The following is a 24,509-nucleotide window of genomic DNA, read 5'->3' on the forward strand; positions in this document are numbered from 1 at the left end:
TACCTGGTCTACAGAGAGAGTTCCAGGACAGTCAGGATTGTTTCACAGAGAAACCCTGTCTTTAAAAACAAACAAACAACAAGAACTCAATAGGAAATAAGAATGCTATTTGTCTGACACACCTAGAGAAACTAACATAACCTTAAAACAAAACAAAACGAATTTACAAAGGTATAATTTATTAACAGGGCTGGTGAGATGGTTCCGTGGTTAAGAGCACTGGCTGTTCTTCCAGAGGAAATGAGTTCAATTCCCAACACCCACACGGTGGCTCACAATCATCCATAATGAGATCTGGTGCCCTGTTCTGGCCTGCAGGTGTACATGAAGATAGAGCATTCAAGTTAAAAAAACAAAACAAAACAATGAAACTCATCCTTAATATAGAATGAGAGTTTTGAAAAATGTATATATCCTATTTTGGGGCCTCTTTTTTTTTCTGTCTTTTTGTAAGTAGGGATCAGTACAATATACAAAATAAACACCATGGGGGAACACATCTGGAGCAAAGTGAGTAACTGTTCACCAAAGTTTACCTCCCGTTCTCTCCTCTCCAGATAGGCTAGCTCTTGCTCAGACTGTTTTATCTTCCGGTGGATTTCCAGGTTTTGCTGAGAAAAGAAGAAAATTTATGAGTATAGGTCTAGGAAAAACAACAACGTAACAGTTCTAGAAATGCTTCTAGGCCTTTCCCGAAAGGTACTTAGGGTTATAGGTATTTTATTTTGACTGACTCTCTTAAATGACTAATATACTCTTCAACAAACAACTCCTAACTGGTTCTGCCTTAGTTTCATCAATAAGGAAACTACATTCTAATTGACATACAGATTATATGGTAAAGCACATAAGAGAATTGCATTTCTCCAAAATGGAAAAAAAAAAAAATCTCGTTTATCTTTTTTTTGGTTTTTTGAGACAAGGTTTCTCTGTATAGCTTTGCGCCTTTCCTGGAACTTGCTTTGGAGACCAGGCTGGCCTTGAACTCAAAAAGATCCACCTGCCTCTGCCTCCCGAGTGCTAGGATTAAAGGCCTGTGCCACCACCGCCCGGCTCATACACATACATTAAAAAAAAAAAAAAAAAAAAAGGTGGTGGCGCACGCCTTTAATCCCAGCACTCGGGAGGCAGAGGCAGGCAGATCTCTTTGAGTTCGAGGCCAGCCTGGTCTACAGAGTGAGTTCCAGGATAGCCAGGGCACTTACACAGAGAAATCCTGTCTTGTAAAACAAACAACAAAAAAATCTATGAGTACGAATCCTCTGGGACTGGAGTTACAGGTATTTGTGATCCTTCATGTGGGTGCTGGCAATCAAATCTGAGAACTTCTGCAAGAGCATCTAGTACTCTTAACCACTGTGGTGGTTTGAATAGGTCCTCATAGGCTCATATATTTAAATGTGTTGTCATTAGGGTACAGCCCTATTTGACAGGGCTTAGGAGGTGTGGGCTTGGAGTAGGTAAAACCTTGCTAGAGGCAGTGTGTCACTGGGGGTGGGCTTTGGGGTTTCAAATGCTCAAGTCAGGCCCAGCACCTTACTCTCTTGCTGCTGTCTACTGATCTGGATGTAGAACTCTTAGCTACACCTCACTTGCACCATGGCTGCCTGTGTGTCGTCATGCTTGCCACCATGATGAGAATGGACTAACCCCTGAAACTGTAAGTCAGCCTCAATGAAATGTTTTCCTTTATAAGAGTTGCTGTGGCTATGATCTCTCTTCACAAGCAATAGAACACTAAGATAATCATTGAACCATGTCTCCAGCTCATGGCTTATCTTTTACTTGAGGTAAATGTAATGGGAGAGAGGGTCTGGACAAACCAAAAAAGAAAAATCACATGCCCCACCCAGTGCCTACCACCTTCTAATCCATCATCCCCAATCACTAGAGATATTCTTCCACAGGCCCAGAAAGGAGCACCAAGGCTCTGAAAGAACAAAAACTCTTCTGAGAGTCCCACATTCCTTGATCATAGTCTTACTATACAAGTCCTCGGGCATGTATATAAAACACTGTGAGTTCAAAATAGTTCTTGTATGGAGAGGCAGATCTTTGTTCTGGACAACTCCAAGGAAAGGAAAATGCAATAGCGCATGGTCTTTTTTTTTTTTTTTTAAAGATTTATTTATTATGTATACAGTGTTCTGCCTACATGTTTGCCTGCATGCCAGAAGAGGGCACCAGACCTCATTACAGATGGTTGGGAGCCACCATGTGGTTGCTGGGAATTGAACTCAGGACCTTTGGAAGAACAGCCAGTGCTCTTAGACACTGAGTCATCTCTCCAGCCCAATAGCACAAGGTCTTAAGGCCAGTTCAGTTTATAGATCACCAGATCTCTGGTTCCTCCTTCCGACAACTACTTTTTAATCTCTCTCCTGTTATTAGCATTTTTGTAGGAGCTGAAATTCAAATGGGTCAGTTTGATGACTTAGAATTCCAGCAGGTCACAGATACTTAGGAAGTAGTTTATTCCAAGGATCATTAGGAGGAATTTCTCAGACTCCTAGAAGCTTTGTGAAGTCTCCAGGGTGGTTAGCTGGGACAAGCAATACATTTAGTATCAAAAGTAGGGTCTCTCAGACTTTGGCTAACAAAGACTTTTAGTTCTGTACTGAGAGAAGTTTAATTTAGTTCCCTTATATCTTATCTTGCAACATCTGCTAAGGAGTATGAAAGAGATTACTCTCAGAATATGAGCCCATCTAAAGGTTTTATTTCTTTATAATTTGGTAAGACTAAGGGAAGAATCAGTGTTTGTCATGTTAATGCCCACTAAACAACTAGTGAGTGTATCTGCAACTTCAGGCAATAATCACTACATGAAGATAGAAGCCTGGTTCACCTATGGGGATAACAACACATTATCATAGCTGGGTAGAACCAGGTGAAGCTAACAAGTACCAAAGAAGAGAAGGAGCTTATCTGAGCCACAACTATTAGCTAATGGGAAATTATCTTTCTAGCTACAAGTTCTTTTCTTCCTGCACAGCTTATGTATTTGGTTCCATAGTCATGTTGCTTGCACTGGGAACAGACAAATATTATTTATTTATTTATTTTGGTTTTTTGACACAGGGTTTCTCTGTGTTGCTTTGGCTGTCCTGGAACTCTGTAGACCAGGCTGGCTTTGAACTCACAGAGATCTACTTGGCTCTGCTTCCAAGTGTTGGCATCAAAGATGTGCGCCACCACTGCCCAGCTTATTTAAAAAATATATAATTAATTAATATGTATGAACGTTTTGCCTGCATGTATGTATATGCACCATGTGCATGCAGTGCCCATGGGATCAACAAAAGGGTGGAGGTCAGAAGAGGGCACTGGAACTACACTTATAGTCTTATGAGGTCACCATATAGGTACTGGCAACTGAACTCAGGTCCTCTGGAAGAGCAGCAAGTGCTCTTAACTGTTGCAATCTCTCTCCAATTCCAGGCAAAACTTCATAATGCACAGCAATTCATGAATTAAAAAAATGGAAGAATAATCAGTAAAATAGCTCAGTGGGTAAAGGTGCTTGTTATACAAGCCTGGGTGACCTGATACACAACACTCATGAAAAGATGGAAGGAGAGAGATGAGTTGACCACACAGTCCTGACCTTCTACATATGTGCCCTGAAACACTATGGCCAGACACTTATCATGTACACACAACCTAAGATGATAAAAACACAGGAGGTTTAAAATGTCTTCATTTCCATCAATGGTAAGAGCCCAAAACTGAAAAGGTAATGGACCCTTCCTGAAATACCTTGTGCAGGTCTGACAGCTGTTGGTGCTTGATAAGAACTTCTTTATTGGGAAACTGCCTTCTGCAGAGCAGACAAGCCAGTTTATTCCAGTCAGTGAGTTTGTCTTCTTCATTCTCTTTCTTGGTCAGCTCCTCCCGCTGCTGAGGTTGTGCTGTGCGAAGTTGCACAGGAGGGGCCTGTTCCTCTTCTTCTTCTTCCTCATAGTCACTGTCTCCTCCATATTCACCCAGGAGACCAATTAATGGGTTTACCACCTTAGGCTAGAAGGAAAAAGTCAGCGCTTATAAAAAAAAAATTAACCTACACTTGGGAATATTCTGATAAGGCTATCTCCTCTCTTTGTTCTAACTGATTGGGTTTGGAACACATCCACTATCTATGCTGTTCTGGAAGTGGCACAGCTGAGCTTGACTTTGTAAAGGCCAGGAAAACATGGTATAGAAAAGAATTGACAGCCAGGCACTGGTGGTAGACACCTTTAATCCTAGCACTTGGGAGGCAGAGCCAGGCGGATCTCTGTGAGTTCAAGTCCAGCCTGATCTACAGAGCGAGATCCAGAACAGGCACCAAAACTAAGAAGAGAAAAGAACTGACAGGACCATAACTTAACAAGGAAACAGGAGGAGCAGAGAGATGGCTCACTGGGTGAATGTAAGCCTGACTAACAGAATTAAATCCCTGAAACCCACATAACGGTAGAAGGAGAGAACCAATTCCATAAAGTTGTTCTTTAACTTTGTGCATATGTATGTATGCAAACACACACACACACTGATTAAAAAGGAGGATACAATACCCAGTGTGATGAGAAACCCACAAAGTAAAGGAAAAGAAGTCAGACAACAGCCTCTGATTAGTCAGTTACAGCCTTGCTGGCAGAGAGCAAATTTTCCTGCTATTTATACTCGAAGAATCCTTACTTGGGATACACAGAGAGTCAAAGGACCAAAACCAGACAGAGGCAGGAGCCTTTGGAGTTCCTTTCCCTCCCAGACCAGCCCATGATATCAGAATTAGCCTTACTGGAGGGGGGCTCTCTTCTTTCTTCACAGTAGGAGGCAGGGGCTTCTTAAAAACATCTTCTGGGGGGGACTTCTCCTCACTGGTACTTTCTTGAAACTGACCAACAACAAAGGTAATTTTTTTATTATAATTACTAATAAAAACTGGGTTAATGAGTTACTTTTGTTAAAATCAGCCTGGTTTTCCAAATCTTCAAACATCAGCAACATTATAGTGATTTTGAAATACAGAACCTTTAAAAGTGTAACATTTGAGCCTGGAGTAGATGAGCAGTAGACCACTTACCTGGCATGTAAAAGGACCTGAGTAAAACCCTTAGCACCAACAAATAAACAACCAAAGAAAAAGTAGTGTAATTGTGTGTCTATAACAATTTAGGCACCAGATGAGGCATTAACATACAGCATTATTTTATTCAGCCTTTACTTACAACCCTCCTAGATTCTAGCAGGCATTACTACTCTCAAAAGGATTAAGAATATGTTAGAGGTGGAGACAGAACATAAACATAAAGGCAGCATGATTTTCAAGTTTAAGTTCTTAGAGGCACAAAAATGACAAAGATAAATCTCTTTTCTCTTTTTCTGTATTTAGACAAATGGAAATATCAGGAAGGGGAAAAGAAGTTACAAATTGAACCTCAAACAAATTCATTATTTTTACTAATACATAACTGATATGAGGTGACCCAGGTGTGTTGGCGCATGATTTTAATCACAGCACTTAGGAGGCAGAAACAGGCACATCTCTGTGAGTTCAAGGCCAGCCTGGTCTACAGAGTGAGTTCCAGGACAGCTAGAACTACACAGAAAAACCTTGTCTCAAAAACAAAATAAAACAAACAAAAAGTGAAACATTACAGTAAAGATTAGAAAAGACCAATAATAAGGGACTGAATGAAGGGATAGTTTTAATGTGAATTTTCACCATATCACATTATTCTAACAAAATAGTATAAATATGAAAATTACTTATGACAAAACAGAATGTGAATTAAAAATACAAACCGGGCAGTGGTGGTACACGCCTTTAATCCCAGCACTTGGGGGGCAAAGGCAGCCAGATTTCTGAGTTCAAGGACTGCCTGGGCTATAGAGTGAGTTCCAAGAAAGGTGCAAAGCTACACAGAGAAATCCTGTCTCGAAAAACCAAAACAAACAAAGAAACAAACACACAACCAAAAACAAACAAACAAAAAATAAAAAATGGAGGGCTGGCAAGATAGCTTAGTAAGTAAAGGCATTTGCTGCCAAGACTAGTGACCTGAGTTCAATTCCTGAGACCTACCTGGTAGGAGAGAGGTGACTCCTAAAACTTGTTCCCAGGCTTCTACATACCAGATGTCATCCCCCTCAACACACAAAGTTTTTTAAAAAAAACTATCCTTGTCACAGTTACAACAAGAGGAGCGTACATACAAAATCACACACTAAAAAGACAATAGGCTGGCAGGAGCACTCAGCTAGTAACCCAAGGTCAATTCCCAGAGCCCATATAAAGCTGGAAGGGGGCACCAACACTACAACGCTGTCCTTTGACCACCACATATGTGTGCAATGAATGTACATTCATGGTTGTGTGGCCCCCAGTAAGTAAAAAAAAAAACAAAACAAACAAACAAACAAACAAAAAATCAAAAATACAACTGGGCTGGGAGTGGTGGCATATACTTTTAATCTTAGTATCCAGGAGGATCTCTGAATTTAAAGTCAGCTTGGTCTACATAGAGGGTTCTAGGCTAACCAGGGCTGTATAGTCAGAATGTCTCACATTTAAAAAAAAAAAAAAAAAAAAAAAAAAAAGGATGTTAGGACTTGAGCTGAGTCACTAAAAAATAACATTTAAAAAATTTATTTTGTGTCTATGTCTGCATGCACACAAGGACTTGAATATGAAGGTCAGAGGACAACTTGCTAGAATTGTTTTTTTTCTTTTCACCATGTGGATCCTGGGGGTCAAATCCATGTCGCCAGGCTTGGCAGGAAGCACTTCTACTCACCTAGCAATCTTGCCAGCACTAGGTTTGTTTTTGTTTTTATTTTTTATTTATTTATTTTTCCCTGAGACAGGGTTTCTCTGTGTAACAGCTTTGGCTGTCCTGGAACTCACTCTGTAGACCAGGCTGGCCTCGAACTCACAGGGATGTCTGCCTCTGCTTCCTGAATGTGTTTTTTAGTTTTTGAAACAAGGCCTTAGTTGGCCTGGAACTTTTGGCAATCCTTCTGCCTCACAAATAACTTGAGTTAGTGTTCTCATTTGTAAAACAAAGAGAGCTACCATTTATAGGGAAAAAGGTAAGAGGACTACTACACCAAAAAATATAAGGTGCTGTTTTTATTTATTTATTTATTTATTTATTTATTTTGAGATCAGGTCTTTACACAGCTCTGGTTACTCTGGAACTTAAAATGTAGACTAGGCTAACCTTGAACTCAAGAGATCCACTGGCCTCTGAAGTGCTGATAAAAGGTATGTACCACCATGCCTGGCCTAAATTGTTTTTGAACAGATTTGTATTTATTTTATGTGTTTAAGTGTTTTTTTTTTTTTTTTTTTTTGTGTGTGTGTGTGTGTGTGTGTGTGTGTGTGTGTGTGTGTGTGTGGTTGAGCACACATATCATGTGCATGCCCAGTGCTCTCAGAGGCCAGAAGAGGTTATTAGATTCCCAGAGATGGTTATAAGCTGACTTGTGTATGCTAGGAACTGAACCCAGGTCCTGAAGTGCTCTTAATCACTAAGCCATCTTTCCAGATGCTAGAGCAGTTTTTCAGCCCATGGGTTGACCCCTTTGAGTTCTAACAACCCTTTCATGTGGGTCACCTAAGACCTCAGAAAACACAGATATTTACAATTCATAACAGTAACAAAATTAGTTATTTAGTAGCAATGAAAATAGTTTTATGGTTGGGGGGGTGTCGCCACAACATGAGGAACTGTATTAAAGGGTCATGTTAGGAAGATTGAGAACTACTGCCCTCGAGTATTTTTTAAAAGTATTTTTTGGCGTATATGGGTATTTTGCCTATATGTATGTCTGTGCAGCACATATATGCCTGGTCCCAAGGAGGTCAGAATATAGAGTTCTGTCTGCTGGAACTGGAGTTACAGGCAGTTGTGAGCTCTCATGTGGGTTTGGGAATTGAAATTGGGTCCTCTGGAAGAGCAGTCAGTGGTCTTCCTGCTGTTCCATCTCTCCAGCTGCTCCTCTCTCATTATTTTGTTGTTTATAAAAGTTGATTTCTCTTTTTTATATACACATATATTTTTGTCAGAGCTGAGGACTGAACCCAGGGCCTTGCACTTGCTAAGCAAGCGTTCTACCACTGAGCTAAATCCCCAACCCCATTTATATACATATTTTATATTAATATATCACATATTAATATAACACACACACACACACACACACACACACACACACACACATTTTTTTTGTTTTTCGAGACAGGGTTTCTCTGTGTAGCTTTGGTGCCTTTCCTGGAACTCGCTCTGTAGTCCAGGATGGCCTGGAACTCAGAGAGATCCGCCTGCCTCTGCCTCCCAAGTGCTGGGATTAAAGGCATGGGCCACCCCCGCCCGGGCCCCTAGAGAAATTTTAAAGTGACTTTCTACCTTAAACCTAGATCCCCTCTGTTCATAATGCCTCTATTTCATTTTACATGTAAAAGAGATACATGTGATAAGAGAGAGCAGACTAACAAGTTGTCTGACCTTTGTCACTCCTCTGTCTTTTTTCTCTTTGCTATCTCTTTTAGACGTTTCTTTCTTGCTACTTGACTTTCCTTGACTGGTAGATTTCTTTTCCTTGATCTCTTCTTCCTCGGGTGATTCAGGGTCCTGGGGCACATAGACTTCTTGCTGTGATACAGTATGAAAAAATTAAGTCTATAGAATGCCTGGTTTTCCAGAATCTCAGGTTTAAGGAACACAGTTCCCTTCAAGGGAATAGAATAACTCCTTAAGAAGCTGAAGAACCCACAACATCTAAGAACCCATTTCAGGGGCTAGTATGTATTTAGGCCATCAATTATACACTGTTCCTAGAGCAGCACTGTTCTTACCTGTAATGCCACAGGGCATTGATTTTCCATATAGGTAACAGTTCAGATTCCATAAACTTTTCCACTTTTCAAGCAATGAGCATCCAGAGAATCCAGAGGATGAAATACTCAGAGTAACACATTATGGGTACTTTTCTCAAAAGGATTACTAACAGAGTAAATAAAGCAAAAAAAAACTAACCTGGGTGTTGGGGTCATAGTAAGTTCCTGCCAAGGGGTCATAATAGTAGCCAGTAGCAGAATCATATATGTAACAGTCAGAGGATGCTACATGGAAGAAAATCAGAGCCGGCATTAGTTCCTGTCCAATAAAATTGATACTGAGGACTTACCAAGAATGAAGCAAAATTAGGGAATTAGGGTGGCCAATTCAAAGAGGTGTAGAGCCTATACAAGGTATATTCTCCTTGAGTGAGTGCTCCAGGTAACAGTCTTTTTGCTACATATTTTACCACACAGGTTTTAAGTAATGACTAGCCAGTCAAGATCCAAAAAAGAAAAATAAAATAAAAATGACTTACACTGTTGCCCTTGTCGATTTGTATCTGAGGACCAATCTGAATTTCTGTTTCCTCCTCTCCTATCTCGGAAGTATTTTTTACCCTAGCAGAGAAAGTGAAGTTAGAATGTAACTAGAATGGAACTGTACAACAGTCATTAACCTTAACAGCCATCCTTTAACCACCTGAAGGTTTTTTAAAAGGACATTCTCCATATGTTAAATCCTACCTGATAGTAATGCATATGGTCAGAATGGTCCCCAGAATCATTTCTGCAACATAAAACATGACATATGAAAAGGCTGACCAAAAGGTATCTGAGGAATGCTTAAACCTACAGATTCACTGAAAAACTATCTTCCTTGTTGTGTAGGAAACAACAAGCAGGTTGGGTGATCCAGATACTTGAGTGGAACAGCAGTGAGATTCAGGTAAAGCAGTAATTTGTTGGAGCAAGTTGCTAGAGCAAAAGCCACCCCATCTCTGTAAACTCTTCTCTCTGATGAGTTATCTCCCAGTCAACACTTTTTGGCCAAGATGAGTAAAGAAGTAAAGAGTATAACTGCATTAGACATTCTAGGATGATTGTGTTTAGGACAGTGGGAAGACTGTATATTTATTTAGGATTCTAAAGAATGAGACAAAATGAGAGGTTCTCCCACCCCACCCCTGAATATTTAAACATATCAGCCAGGTGTGCTGGCTCATGCCTGTAACTTCTGCACTATGAAGGCCCAGGCAGGGGAACTGCTGTGACTCTGAGGCTACCCTGGGCCAGTAGGGGCTATAATATGAGATTTTGCTTCAAAAAACAAAAATCTTTCTGGGCAGTGATGATGGCACATACCTTTAATACCAGTACTTAGGAGGCAGAGGCAAGCGGATCTCTGTGAATTCAAGGCCAGCCTGGTATACAAAATGAGTTCCAGAAAAGCCAGGGCTGTTACACAGAGAAACTCTGTCTCAAAACCCGACCCCTCAAAAATCACAAAACAAAACAAAACCAAAGACCAAAAACCAAAGCAACCCAGCAATACTATTCATTCATTCATTCATTCATTCATTCATTCATTCAGGGACAAGGTCTCACTATGGAGATTTAGCTGGCCTGGCACTTGCTATGAGATTAGGTGGGTCTTGATCTCATAGAGGTCCACCTGCCTCTTCCTCCTTACTGCTGGAATTAAAGGACTATGGCATCATGCTCAGGTGGAAATACTATTTAAAAATGAAAACAATTCTATAGTCAGAATAAAGCACACTACAGAAAAAAGAAAATGCATAAACATGTAATAGAAACATCTCATGTTGGGAAGTCACAATGACCTACTATTTGTCTCTAAGCCAGGAGGAGCAGTTTCTTCCCTAAAACTGAAGTTAAGGCCTTACCTTCGTTTTCCAGTAGCCAAGTTTACAGCTACCATCTTGCCATCAATGCTAAATGGTGGATCAAGATTCTGCAAAATCTTCACTACTCGAAGAGCTTCCTAAAGAACCAAAGACAAACTTGAATCCAAAGAGAGAAAAGGCTACATCTTTACAAAGAGAGCTGAACACAGATTTTCCTTCTTAGAAGATAAAATTAGGGGCTGGAGAGATGGCTCAGAGGTTAAGAACATTGACTGCTCTTCCAGAGGTCCTGAGTTCAATTCCCAGCAACCACATGGTGGCTCACAATCATCTGTAATGAGATCTGGCGCCCTCTTCTGGCCTGCAAGCATGCATGCAGGCAAAACACTGTACACAAAATAAATAAATAAATCTTAAAAAAAAAAAGATGATAAAATTACTAGGCATAACTCTATAGTAATAATACTTTAAAATATTTTTATTATTTATTAAAATGTTAATCATTTTTATTAACTATTATTTTATTATTTATTAAAGGTGTGGCGCACGCCTTTAATCCTTGCACTTGAAAGAAAGGCAGAGGCAGGCAGATCTCTGTTGAGTTTGAGGACAGCCTGGTTACAGAGTTCCAGGACAGCCAGGACTATTTCACAGAGAAACTCTGTCTCAAAAAACCAAAACAAACAAAAATCCAAGAACAAATAACAACGATAAATAAAAAATAAATAAATAAAAATGTGTGTGTGTGTGATTTTATGTGTATGGGTATTCTGCCTGCATGTATGTCTGTGCACATGTACACACCTGGTGCCTTTGGATGCTGGAAGAGGTGTCAGGCCCTTTGGAAATGGAATTATAGATGGCTGTGAGCAAACATGTGGGTCCTGGGAGACAAGCCCAGATCCTCTGGAAGAGCAGCAAGTGAGTCATCTCTCCAGCCTGTTCTGGTAATAATTTTTACAGTAAGAGCAGGCTGGTAAAAAACTGGTGTACATGTGCATGAGAGAGAGAGAGAGAGAGAGAGAGAGAGAGAGAGAGAGAGAGAGAGAGAGAGAGAGAGAGAGAGAGATTGAGATTGAATCTAAGGCCTCATGCATACTAGGTAAGCACTGAGCTACTACATTCTACACTGGCCTTAAACCCACACTGTAGCTCTGGAAAGCCTTGAACTTGCTGTCTTCCTGCCTCATTCTCTCAGGTAGCTGGCATTATATAGGCTGTGCCATCATATCCGACTAAAAATAAGCCTTAAAAAAAGATTTTTATTTTACAAGTTAAGAGTGTTTTTGTCTAAATGTATGCAACATATGCATGTCTAGTACCTCTGAAGGTCAGAAGAGGGTATCAGTTTCTATAGAACTAGAGTTCGGGGTAGTTGTACGCTACCATGTAAGTGCTAGAAACTGAACCTGGGTCCACTACAAGAGCAGCAAGTGCTCTTAACCATCGACTCATCTCTCCAGTTCCCAAGTAAGCCATTCTTAATGAAGGGTAACAATCAGAATAAATTTCGGAAACTGAAATCCTCTTCTCTTAGACTGCAAATCATCAGATCAGATCCAGTTTACAAAGTCCCTTATGACTTTTGAGCACATCTGAGAAAGAACAATCTTCATTACTATCTTTATATTTCCATAGAAAAGAGTCTTACAACTAAAATTCAAACCACAAGACTTTATTGAAGCCAGGCATGATGGAACACACCTTTAATCTCCACATTTGCGAGGCAGAGGCAGGTGGATCTCTGTGAGTTTCAAGGCCAGTCTGGTCTACATAGTGAGTTCCAGGACAGCTAGGGTTATATAAGGAGACCCAGTCTTTTTTTTTTTTTTTTTTTTTTAAACTTTTTTTTTTTTTTTTTTTTAAGATTTATTTATTTTGTATACAGTGCTCTGTCTGAATGTATGCCTTCATGTCAGAAGAGGGCACCAGATCTCATTACAGATCTTTGTGAGCCACCATGTGGTTGCTGGGAATTGAACTCAGGACCTCTGGAAGAGCAGCCTGTGCTCTTAACCTCTGAGCCATCTCTCCAGCGAGACCCAGTCTTTAAAACAAACAAACAAACAAACAAACAAACAAACAAATCTATTATATATTTGGGAGAAAAAGAGGAAATGTTATACTACTATTAAACATAAAACCAAGCCGGGCGTTGGTGGCGCACGCCTTTAATCCCAGCACTCGGGAGGCAGAGGCAGGCGGATCTCTGTGAGTTCGAGGCCGGCCTGGGCTACCAAGTGAGTTCCAGGAAAAAGGCGCAAAGCTACATAGAGAAACCCTGTCTCGAAAAACCAAAAAAAAAAAAAAAAAAAAACACATAAAACCATTTGGGACTAGAAAAAAATAAGTAAAAAAATTAGAAAATACAAATGTGGTGATATATTGTGTATCAATGGAGTTGGCAAGCTGAGAAGCAGTTGTGGCTCGTTCCTTTGTCTCTCTGATCTTTCAGCATTTACCCCAATATCTGGATTTTTATTATAAGACCTTTAGGAATTTGTGCAACAATAAACTAAAATGTTGGAATGGTTTGGTGCCTAGATTTGTTCTGGAAATCCATATGGAGTTCTGTCTTTTTAGGGCAGTAGCTTACCTAAATGAACATTGGTCCCAAAGGAGAGAATTCTCCCCTGGGTTTTTTTTATAAGCTGAGATAGGGGCTTACTTTGTAGGACAGGCTAGCTTGAACTCGCTTCAGCCTCTAGGGTGCTCAGTTTATAGGCCTGTACCTGGAGACTCTGCTTCCCCAAACATTGCTGAGGGTTCTTTTGTCATCAGCCTTCATTTTAAAGTGGGAAAAACTCACTGCGTGGGAGTCGAGGTCTATAAAGCCGTAAGTGTGACCCATGGGGCCAGTTCTGTTCTTGATGATACGGACGTTGGCAGTAGTAAGATGGACGTAGGGCTCCAGCACTTCAACTATCACCTCAGGCGGAGTGGAACGATAGATACGCTTTAGCATGATTGCTAAATGAAGCAAGCACAGAGATATTAAGGGAAGAGACATAAAAATTTGAAGTTCCAAGAACTTAATGGTCATTTTTTTTTAAAGATTTATTTATTATATATACAATATGACAGAAGAGGGCACCAGATCTCATTATTGATGGTTGTGAGCCACCATGTGGTTGCTGGGAATTGAACTTAGGACCTCTGGAAGAACAGCCAGTGCTCTTAACCTCTGAGCCATCTTTCCAGCCCACCATTTTAAAATCTATATACCACCTTGCTCTACCAAGGTTGGTTCTTTCTTTCTTTCTTTCTTTCTTTCTTTCTTTCTTTCTTTCTTTCTTTCTTTCTTTCTTTCTTTCTTTCTTTCTTTCTTTCTTTCTTTCTTTCTTTCTTTCCTTCTTTCTTTCTTTCTTTCTTTCTTTCTTTCTTTTATAATTTATTTATTTTTATTTTATGTGCATTGGTGTTTTGCCTGCATGTATGTCTGTATGAGGGTGTCAGATGAGGAAGTTATAGACAGTTGTGAGCTGCCATGTGGGTTCTGGGAATTGAACCTGGGACCTCTGAAAGAGCAGTCAGTGCTCTTAACCACTGAGCCATCTCTCCAGCCCCACAAGGTTTGTTTTTTATTAAAAACAATTTCCTATGTTTCTTTTCATTACCAATACTTAGAAATTTAAAGTCATGTCTTACTGCATTTTTTCTTAATATAGCAATTTGTTATGTGGAGGATATAGATTCCTCTGACTAGTAAAGCCAATTGAAGTTGATGCCTAGGTTGTACACAGCTGAGTAGAGGCCACAACATAAGCCCCCCACCTATGGTTCCAACGTGTCACATGACCTGAAAAAGCACTCACTTTTGCTCTCTCCATCCTGACGTGTCTCTCCAGACCATGACTCCTTTTCTCTGTCTCTTCGGAAAGTAAGCCCTTCCCTTCGAGAGTGAGGAAAGTATCTTTCTGTGTCTCTCTTTTGATGTCCCAATCTTGATTCTTGTCCTTCTTCCCGCTTCCTGAATTCATGTTCTTTATCAGCTGGCCGTGGCTGGTTAGGTTGTTTTTCTGAGGGTACTGGTATGGATGTTTTCTGAGGTTGAGGATAGGATACTAGTTCTTGCTTGACTTCTGTCAGTAGGGGAATTTAAACATAAAACATGAATGACTTTATGAAACCAACTAATGCTTTTAATATCATCTCAGAAATACCTGCAAAAAGAAAATCTTCTGATAGTTCTAGAGAAAAGGTCATTTAAAAAAAGTTAAACAGGGTCTAGAGATGGTTTGGCAGTTAACAGCAGAGCACTTGCTGCTCTGCAGAGAACCTGGTTCATGCCCACCACCACGTCAGCTCACAGTCACCATCTCTAATTCCAGTGCCAAGGAATCCTATGAGTTTTTCTTATCTCTGTACGTAAAAAGCACTCAAGTAGTGCACATACATACATGTAGACAAATATACATATAAATTAAAAATAGGGGTTGAGGATTTAGCTCAGTGGTAGAGCACTTGCCTAGCAAGTGCAAGGCCCTGGGTTCAATCCTCAGCTCAAAAATAAAATAAAATAAATAATATAAAAAAATAAATAAATCTGAAAAAAATTAATCATGGGGCTGGAGAGATTGCTTGGCAGTTAAGAGTACTTGTTGCTTTTCCAGAGGACCCGAGTTTGGTTCCCAGACAGCTAACATTTGTCTGTAACTTCAACTCCAGGGAATCTATCCTCTTCTGGCCTCTGTAGCACCTACACACACGTGGCTCATCCTCACACAGATACATAAAAATAAAGTTAAAAAAAAATCTTTGAAAACAAGAAAACTAATCACTTAATAAATGCTTACATACATACAACAAATTAATCCTAATACCTGCTAAACCTGATTATTATGACCAACAAAAATATATGTCGGAACCAGCACTTGGGAGGCTGAAGCATGATGATCATGAGTTTAAGGTTGGCTGGGGTTACATAGTGAGATCCTGTCTCAAAAGACAAAGAACAAAATAGCTGGTAATGACAGCACACATCAGCAACATACCAGTACTTGGGAAGTACAGGCAAGAGAACCAGAAGTTCTTCAAGGTCATTCTTTGATTTACGGTGAATTCATGGACAACATAGGCCTTGACTCATGTCTCAAAATCAAAAATAGTATTTGGGAGGCAGAAGGATCTCTGTAAGTTCAAGGCCAACCTGATCTACATAGCAGTTCCAAGCCAGCTAGGGCTACATAGTGAGAAACTGTCTCAAAATACAAAGACTGGGCCGGGCGGTGGTGGCGCATGCCTTTAGTCCCAGCACTCGGGAGGCAGAGGCAGGCGGATCTCTGTGAGTTCGAGGCCAGCCTGGACTACCAAGTGAGTTCCAGGAAAGGCGCAAAGCTACACAGAAAAACCCTGTCTCGAAAAAAAACAAAACAAAACAAAACAAAAAAACAAACAAAGACTGGGTGTGATGTAAAAGGCCTTTCATCCCAGCCCTAGAGAGGCAGAGCCAGACAGATCTATTTGCATTCCAGGCAAGCCTGGTTTACAAAGTGAGCTCCTAAACCTTGTCTCAAAAAAACAAAAATCAACAAACAAGAAAGGATGGAGGATATACACCAGTGTTTGCCTACCATGTACTAGGTCCTAGGTTAGAACCTTAGAATATGGCAGAGAAAAAGAGGAAGAGAGAGAAAGGTAAAGGGAAGGAAGAAAGGTTAAGGGAAGAGAAAGAGGAGAAACAATGTAGGGACAAAATTAGCAAGGGGCTTAGTAGCATATACCCAAAGCACATGTCTAGAAGTCTTGCTTCTTCTGGTGTCATAATACTAGCAAAGCACATAGTAAGACTATTTGTTTAGTTAGCATATTTTTGTGATTGATTTTATTTTTTTATTACTATTATTTTTTATTATGATTTTCTTCTTATAATTAAATAATTTATTCATTTATTTAGTTTTGCATATGGCTGTGTGCATGCCATGACATGTATATGGAAGGAAGTCAGGATAACTGTAAGGAGTTACCCACTGAACATTCTCATCAGTCTTCTTTATTTACATAATTCATTCTTAGAGGGTTTACTAAGGAATCCATGTGGCTCAAAAACAGACCTTCTATGGGAGTGATGCAGTAGTCATTTAACACTAGTAGCAGGTGATAAGTAAATATATATGCTTGCTTGCTTTTCTCTTCCTTTTCCTTGTGAATGTGATATACTGAGGATCAACCCCATGTTGTGCAAGTATTACCATTGAGCTACAGACTCAGTTCTAAGTATTTGTGGTCTAAGGTTTTCATAAACTTATCCATCTGTCAAAGTACCATAAGAACTCTTTCTTTTTGTTTTTTGAGACAGGGTTGCTCCGTGTAGTTCTGACTGTCATGAAAATCACTTTGTAGACCAGGCTGGCCTCAAATTCAGAGATCCACCTGCCTCCTCTCTCCAAATTTTTAAATCAGTGTGTATGCATGTGACCTGTGTGTGAGTACCATAGTGGACATGTTGAGGTCAGAGACAACTATCAGGAGTCTGTTCTCTCCTCTTACCTTGCTGAGCCAGGGCCTCTCTTGTTTCTGCTGCACTGCTTCATACTTTAGGCTAGCTGGTCAGTTAGCCTCTGGGTGACTCTCCTGCCTTTGCTCCCATCTCATCATAGAAGTTGTATCAGTATTACAGACATGTGTTACCATTTCTGGCTTTTTTACATGGGTTCCATAAACTGAACTCAGATAAGTCAGGCTTACATGGCAAGCACTTCTCACTGAACCATCTTGCTATCCATGAACTTCCCTGATTTGTTTTCAGGGTATCAATTCTTTTTTTCTCTCCTTTCCTCTTCTCAGCTTCCTTTTCTTCTTTAATGCTTACAGCCCCCCCCCCCCTACATCTTTACTTTTGGTTAAAGCCCCCTTCAACTGTTTCTTTTTTTTAACAAAGATCTTGCTATGTGACACGTATTAGCTTTAAAGGCTTGATTGTCCTGTCTTAGTCTCTTAAGTACTGGGATTACAGGCTGGGATGTCAATTAAAAAAATGATTATTTTCGCCGGGCGGTGGTGGCACACGCCTTTAGTCCCAGCACTCGGGAGGCACAGGCAGGAGGATCTCTGTGAGTTCCAAGCCAGCCTGGTCTACCAAGTGAGTTCCAGGAAAGGCGCAAAACTGCACAGAGAAACCCTGTCTCGAAGAAAAAAAAAAATGATTATTTTCATTTTTATTTAAGTGTATGTATCTAATGCATGCCACCTACATTTAAGTTTTCAGGGAGGCCAGAAGACGACTTTGAACCCCCTGGATCTGGAGTTACAGGTGATTGTGAGTTGCCTGACATGGGTACTGGGATCTAAACTCAGGTTCCTGAAAGAACCATGTATTTCATTTTTTGTTGTTTTTTATTTTTTTGTTTTGTTTTTGTAGATACAGTTTCTCTGTGTAGCCTTGGTTGTCCTGGAACTTGCTCTATAGACCAGGCTGGCCTTAAACTCACTCATAGAGATCTGCCTGCCTCTGCCTCCTGAGTGCTGGGATTAAAGGTGTGCACCATCACCACCCAGCTAGGACCCTGGGATATCGATTTTTTAAAATAAAATAAAAATAATTTGGTCATTATATAAGACAAAACACATCACTTTTCTCACTCACCTTCCTTTGGGCCTTTGCAGAATGAACAAGACGACTGATGCCCACCTGTGCTGGCCTTACACTGCAAGAAAAAAAACAAAACTAATGTGATCAAAACCATTTTTAGAAACCTTACTGAATATCCAAAATGAGTAACAAAAAGGAAAAAAAAGGAAAATCCCAGGATCCCCTCAAAATATTTGAAAACCCCATTCACTGACAACGACAGACAGAAAAAGTCAGTACTGTTTGAGGAGTGACTTCTTGACTTCTTTTTTTTTTTTTTTTTTTTGGTTTTCTGAGACAGGGTTTCTCTGTGTAGCTTTGCGTCTTTCCTGGAACTCGCTTTGGAGACCAGGCTGGCCTCGAACTCACAGAGATCTGCCTGCCTCTGCCTCCCGAGTGCTGGGATTAAAGGCGTGTGCCACCACCACCCGGCGAGGAGTGACTTCTAAGAAAGCATTTAAGAAGGACCACAATACCTTTGACCTGAAGAGGGATCTTTAAAGGAAATATACTAAGGAAATTGCCTGTTAAGTGGCTTAAAGGATACTACTGCCCAAAGTCATTGCCATTTATAGATTGTACCCAAACTTGGTTTTGGTTATACAGTTCCTCATTCTCATTTAGCTGGATTTTTAAGAATTCAACTACCAGCTGGGCAGTGGTGACACACGCCTTTAATCTTAGCAGAGGCAGAGACAGGCAGATCTCTGTGAGTGAGTCGGAGGCCAGTCTGGTCTACAGAGCGAGTTCCAGGACAGCCAAGGCTCTATTACACAGAGAAATCCTATCTCAGAAAACTAAAAACAAAACTAAAACAAACAAAAGACTTCAACTACCAATTCCTTTCCCAGAAAGGGACAATCAGGAGTAAGAAAATAGACAGATGTAATACTTCTAGCACCTATATAAAAAAAAACTTTAAAGGAAAAGGAGTCTTTCCTAGCTTAAGACAAGGGAAGAAACACTTTGCAGTATGAATATAGTTCCTATCTTAACTAGGTAAGGGGGTAATTAAGCATATCACTCAACTTCAAAAGCCCTCAATTTTTCAACAACGAGCTACAAAAAGCAGAAGAGTTGGTTGTCATGACACAAAAGAACAGGAACCATAAAAAAGGTACTATGCAAATAGGACTTTGTAACATAACAGTTTACCAGATAGAAATAAGAATAGCAGCAATGGCTAATGCCCACTTTATATGCTATCATCCAATAATCCTAATAACCCCACCAACCACACAATATAGGTACTAATAGCTCCTGGTTTTGTAGAGGTAGAATGTGAGTCCCACAGAGGATAGATAATTTTAGTAGCATCACCCAAGTCAGTTATTTCCACAGTTAGGTTACATATACATCCCTTTCTCCTGTCCAAGCAGCAGTGGTGCATTCCTGCTGGGTGAAGCCCTCTCCTTTCCACTGTCAGCCATCACCATGTATCTTACTAACAGAATGTGAGTGGATATGACTATGCCAGGTCTGACAGAAGTGATTAGACCTACAACTGCCAGGGATGATGGCACCTGCCTATAATCCTGGCATTCAGGAGGCTGAGGCAGTAGGACTGAAAATAGCTTTCTTTCTCACATAATATATCCAGATTATGGCTTCCCCCTCTCTACTCCTCCTAGTTCCTTTCCAATGAAGAGGCCTAACTCAACATTAGTGCAGCCATGCCGGGCTGCAAACTAACAATACTGAGACTAGGCCTCACCATCACAATAACCAGGAAAAGTCACAAACTATACCCTGCAGAGAACCAATCAAAATTGAGACAAACAAGTACTAAATGCTCTAAAACATAAAGGATAGCTTACATAATCTGTGTATAGATTGACAATTTCCTCACAGCAATGCCAGTACCAACCACTGTTTGACAAAACTTCTGTTACCTCACTCCTGCCTAATCAGGAGTTCAACCCCCATCCGAATTTTGAATTCCCCTACAACCCCATCCTTTACTCCTTAAAAACCCTGCCATAACTTAGTTCAATGCTCTCCCTGATCCAACCACTGTGTCTGACCAGAACAGACCAGAAGCTCAAGCTTGAGCTTGCAATAAAGGCTCTTTGCATACAAACTCAGACTCCTGATGGTCTGGGGGGGGGGGAGTCATGACTCTGATATAACATTTGGGGGCTTGTCCGAGATCTTCCAGACTCACTGGGACCCTAACTCATGGAGCCTCTGACAGGCCTGTGAGTGTCTGTTTGTCTCATTTGGTTCCACTTTGTTTCTGTCTTACATTGTACTTTGGTCCAATTTCCAAGCTGCCTGCAGAAGGTCTAGGCAGGAACGCTTGAAAGACTGCAGGCTGGGGAACTGGGATATATCCCAGGACCCTTCTGTATGGGATTGGATCTTGGATCTCCCTAGATTCTTTGAATAGAGGAGGTGGAGTAGCGCCCACTGATAGGCAACAAGCCGTTGTCTGAGTTTCAGTTTTTCCTCCAGTTGACCAGGAGGAATCAGCTTCTCCTCAGGAAGAATTCCTGGCCAGGAAGAATTCACATTGTTTTAGTGTTTTGTTTACTTCTGGACTGCTTGTGTCTGACACTCGACTGATGTTATGGGACAACCAAGTACTCCCACTCCCTTGACTCTGATTCTTGATCATTTTCAGGTGTTTAAGACTAGAGCACATAAAGACGAGTTTGAAACTAAAAAAAAAAAAAAAATCACATTCTGTCAGCTAGAATGATCCTCCTTTGATATAGGCTGGTCAGGAGAACAAAGTTTTGACCCCTACCTGGTGGCTTGTGCCAAAGATGTCATCTTCGGGACTCCTGGCCATCTGGACCAGATTCCCTACATTGTCACCTGGCAGGATCTAGTCCGGCATCCCCCTTCTTGGCTAAAACCCTTTATTTCCATAGGACCACCAAGAAAAATTATCTTGGCCCTCAAAGAAAAAACTAACAAGCTGGCTCTGCTGTGGGAGCACTGTACCCTCAGTTCCTTTAAACCACTGGATCACCATTGCCCAGGGCTGCAACCTGAAATAATTCACTGACAGTGTATGGTTGCAGAATGCAGTACTTGGGCTTGTGGGCAGCTTTCTCTGGTGCCCATGAGAACTGGGCCCAATGGATAGCAAGGCACCTCTCCTTGAAATTACAGCTGGAGGAATTAAGAAAAGTTTTGTCTGTTTATTTTAATGTTTGAATGCATGAATATGGCCACTGAATGTTTGTCTGACTGGTCTTCAAAGTATGAGCTTATGTTTTGTATGTCTCGGTTGCAGCCAGCCACACAGGCTCAAGATTTATCTCTGGGCGTTCTGGCCATTAGAACTACACCCTATATAAAACCTGTTTTTTACTGTTCTGTTTTATTAAAAATCTGGCTCCGAAACTGGGTTATGACCCACCATTTTTCAGACCCAGACTTGCTTTTAAAGTCTCTCTGTCTGAGGTCAAAAATTGGCAGGTGGAAAGAATAATACCAAAGCAACCAAAAAATTATTGGTTTATAAATTTATTGGATATAGTTAAAAATCTAAAATATTTGTAAAAAAAAGATTAACTCAAAACTTTTAACACAAGGTTAATGATCAGAAGGCTACATTGGTAGCCTTAAAACAAAGATCTAATCTATCAATGTTTATAACTCTGGGAAAATATTCAAATGTGCTAACCTTGCTTTTTAACTCCTTTAGTTCTGCTTCTGTTTTTGTCAATGTTTTCAAGGTATAGCCTAAACCAAATAACTAAAAACAAATGTTCAAGTTCTCAAACTGTCAGAGATTTGCTGAAGTTGGCATTTAAGATATTTAAACTTATATGACAGGCAGAGACTCTCAGATCCTAGCAGTGACTTCCAAGGTCTCCAAGAAGACAACGGGCACAGAAATGGGCAACTCCGCCTGGTGATCTCTGGGATTGCTCATGATGCGGGCATAACACCTACCTTTCCTCCCATCCAGATCCACCCCCCACTTCTGTCTCTCATTAGAAAACAAACAGGCTTCCTAGGGATAATAATAAAATAAAACATAAAACAAAAACTAATACATTTGAATAGGACAAAAAAAAAAATTGACACATTGACAACAATCTCACACTGGAAACTATCCTTTTTTTCATTCAATAATTATATTTTTGGTATTCATTAATTACATTAATTGTATTGATTTATTACATTCATGACATTATGTCCTGATACTACTGTCCATTTGGGGGGTTTGTCCATGACACCAAACAGAGATTCTGTACTTAGGAAGTCATTGCTCTATATTCCTTTCTTCTCTGTCCTGAGATAATGTCTAATCTTTCTGAAAATAACGGGATGATATTTTAGCTGACTTTATTTTTCCCCCCGAAACGGGGTTTCTCCATGTAGTTTTGGTACCTGTCCTGGTTCTCACTCTGTAGACCAGGCTGGCCTCGAACTCACAGAGATCTGCCTGGCTCTGCCTCCCAAGTGCTGGGATTAAAGGTGTGCACCACCGCCGCCGCCCCGGCTTGGAGTATCCTTTAGCCTAAATCCAGGAATGAGAAGAACCAAAGCTCTTGACATATGAGTGAAGAATGTGCTTGCTATTGTAAGTTTCTATAATTAGTTTGTTTATTATGACAGCACAGTTGGAGCACAAAATACTTCAAATGGTAAACAGTGGGGTCAGGATCTTAACTCAGTAGGCAGGCATAGTTAAGTACTATATTTTAAGGGTACAGTTCAATGATTTTTAGTAAATGTGTAGTGCAACCACTGCCATAATGTTATTTAAAGCCATTTTTTTAAAAGATTTATTTATTTATTATGTATACAGCATGTATGACTACAGGCCAGAAGAGGGTACCAGATCTCATTACAGATGGTTGTGAGCCACCATGTGGTTGCTGGGATTTGAACTCAGGACCTTTGGAAGAGCAGTCAGTGCTCTTAATCTCTGAGCCATCTCTCCAGCCCCCTTTTTTTGGCTTTTTGAGACAGGGTTTCTCTGTGTATCTTTGGAGCCTGTCCTGGAATACACTCTGTAGCCCATGCTGGCCTCGAACTCACAGAGATCCGCCTGCTTCTGCCTCCCAGTGCTGGGATTAAAGGCGTGAGCCACCACTGCCGCTTAAAGTCATTTTCATCTTTCCCAAAGAAACCTAGTGAAGTTATTTTCCATCGTTAACACCAGACCCATAAAACTGGACAATATATGATCATTTCTTCAACATAACATTTCTAAGGTTCATCTAAATACTAATACTCCATTTCCTTTTATCACCAAATGACATTTAAAAATGATCTATGCTGGTAGTGGTGGCACAGACCTTTGATCCCAGTACTTGGGAGGCAGAGGCAGGTAGATCTCTATGAATTCAAGGCCAGCCTGGTCTACAGATGGAGTTCCAGGCAAGCCAGGGCTACATAGAGAAACCCTGTCTTGAAAAAAACAAACAAACAAAACAATCTATAACATGCTAAATTCTGCATACATTGGGACAACACCTCTACCATTCTAAGAAGCCCAGAATGTGTAAAATACTTCTGAGAGAGTTAATGGAACAAGTAACTTGTGATACAACTAAACCATTCTTTTCTTTTAAGCAATAGTCTGTAATTGTGATATGAGGTATTAGAATTACTTTCTTCTGATTACTAGAAAATAAAATTTTAAATATTTCTTTTTAAATAAACAATACATATTAAAATATGGATAGTATAATTGGGGAGGGGTCCAAAAATCTTACAATAACACTCCTAAAAGGTTAAAATGGTTTCAAAATGGCTTTTAAAATTATTTATTATTATCATGTGTATGTGTGCACATGACATATATATATCAGAACATGTGCCATTGCATGCATGTGGAGGTCAGCAGAGAAATTTGTGAAGACAATTCTCTAACTTACTTGGGTTCTAGGGACTGAACTCAAGTGTCAAGTTTGAGGAACAAGCTGTTTGACTCACTAAATGATCCCACTATCCCCCAAGGGTCCTTTTGCATAGATGGAAAGCAGACTCCAAAATTTATATCGAACTGCAAAAGACTCTGACTAACCAAAACAACACTGAAAAGAAGAACAGAAACTCATACTTCCTTTCTAAATTTTATTAGTTTTATGATAAATTGAAATAACACAGATGGGTGTGGTGGTGCACATCTTTAATCCCAGCACTCAGGAAACAGAGGTAGCTGGGCTTCAGAGTTCTGGGTCAGCCTGGTCTACAGAGTGAGTTCCAGGACAGCCAGGGCTACACAGAGAAACCCTGTCTTCAAAAACCAAAAACCAAAATAAAAAACCAACCA

At 40.3% G+C, this 24,509-nt stretch overlaps 1 protein-coding gene across 15 annotated transcripts in view; it reads right to left on the reverse strand.

Moving 5' to 3' along the window:
* Positions 1-24,509, reverse strand: part of Rbm6 (RNA binding motif protein 6) — a 128,481-nt gene that overhangs the window by 9,130 nt on the left and 94,842 nt on the right. For 14 of the 15 annotated variants that reach the window (XM_042281622.2, XM_076575492.1, XM_042281620.2 and 11 more), the window contains 11 exons: positions 18,281-18,341; positions 14,511-14,777; positions 13,505-13,665; positions 10,735-10,832; positions 9,575-9,617; positions 9,367-9,448; positions 9,027-9,112; positions 8,496-8,642; positions 4,784-4,879; positions 3,760-4,020; positions 537-611 (listed from right to left, as the gene is read on the reverse strand). In XM_042281622.2, the coding sequence (XP_042137556.2) occupies positions 537-611; positions 3,760-4,020; positions 4,784-4,879; positions 8,496-8,642; positions 9,027-9,112; positions 9,367-9,448; positions 9,575-9,617; positions 10,735-10,832; positions 13,505-13,665; positions 14,511-14,777; positions 18,281-18,341 (1,377 nt within the window). Of the gene's footprint in view, positions 1-3; positions 60-536; positions 612-3,759; positions 4,021-4,783; positions 4,880-8,495; positions 8,643-9,026; positions 9,113-9,366; positions 9,449-9,574; positions 9,618-10,734; positions 10,833-13,504; positions 13,666-14,510; positions 14,778-18,280; positions 18,342-24,509 lie in introns of all 15 variants that reach the window. The other variant, XR_013052518.1, reaches the window with a different exon arrangement.

Source organism: Peromyscus maniculatus, chromosome 7 (assembly GCF_049852395.1).
Source record: "Peromyscus maniculatus bairdii isolate BWxNUB_F1_BW_parent chromosome 7, HU_Pman_BW_mat_3.1, whole genome shotgun sequence".
NCBI lineage: Eukaryota > Metazoa > Chordata > Mammalia > Rodentia > Cricetidae > Peromyscus > Peromyscus maniculatus.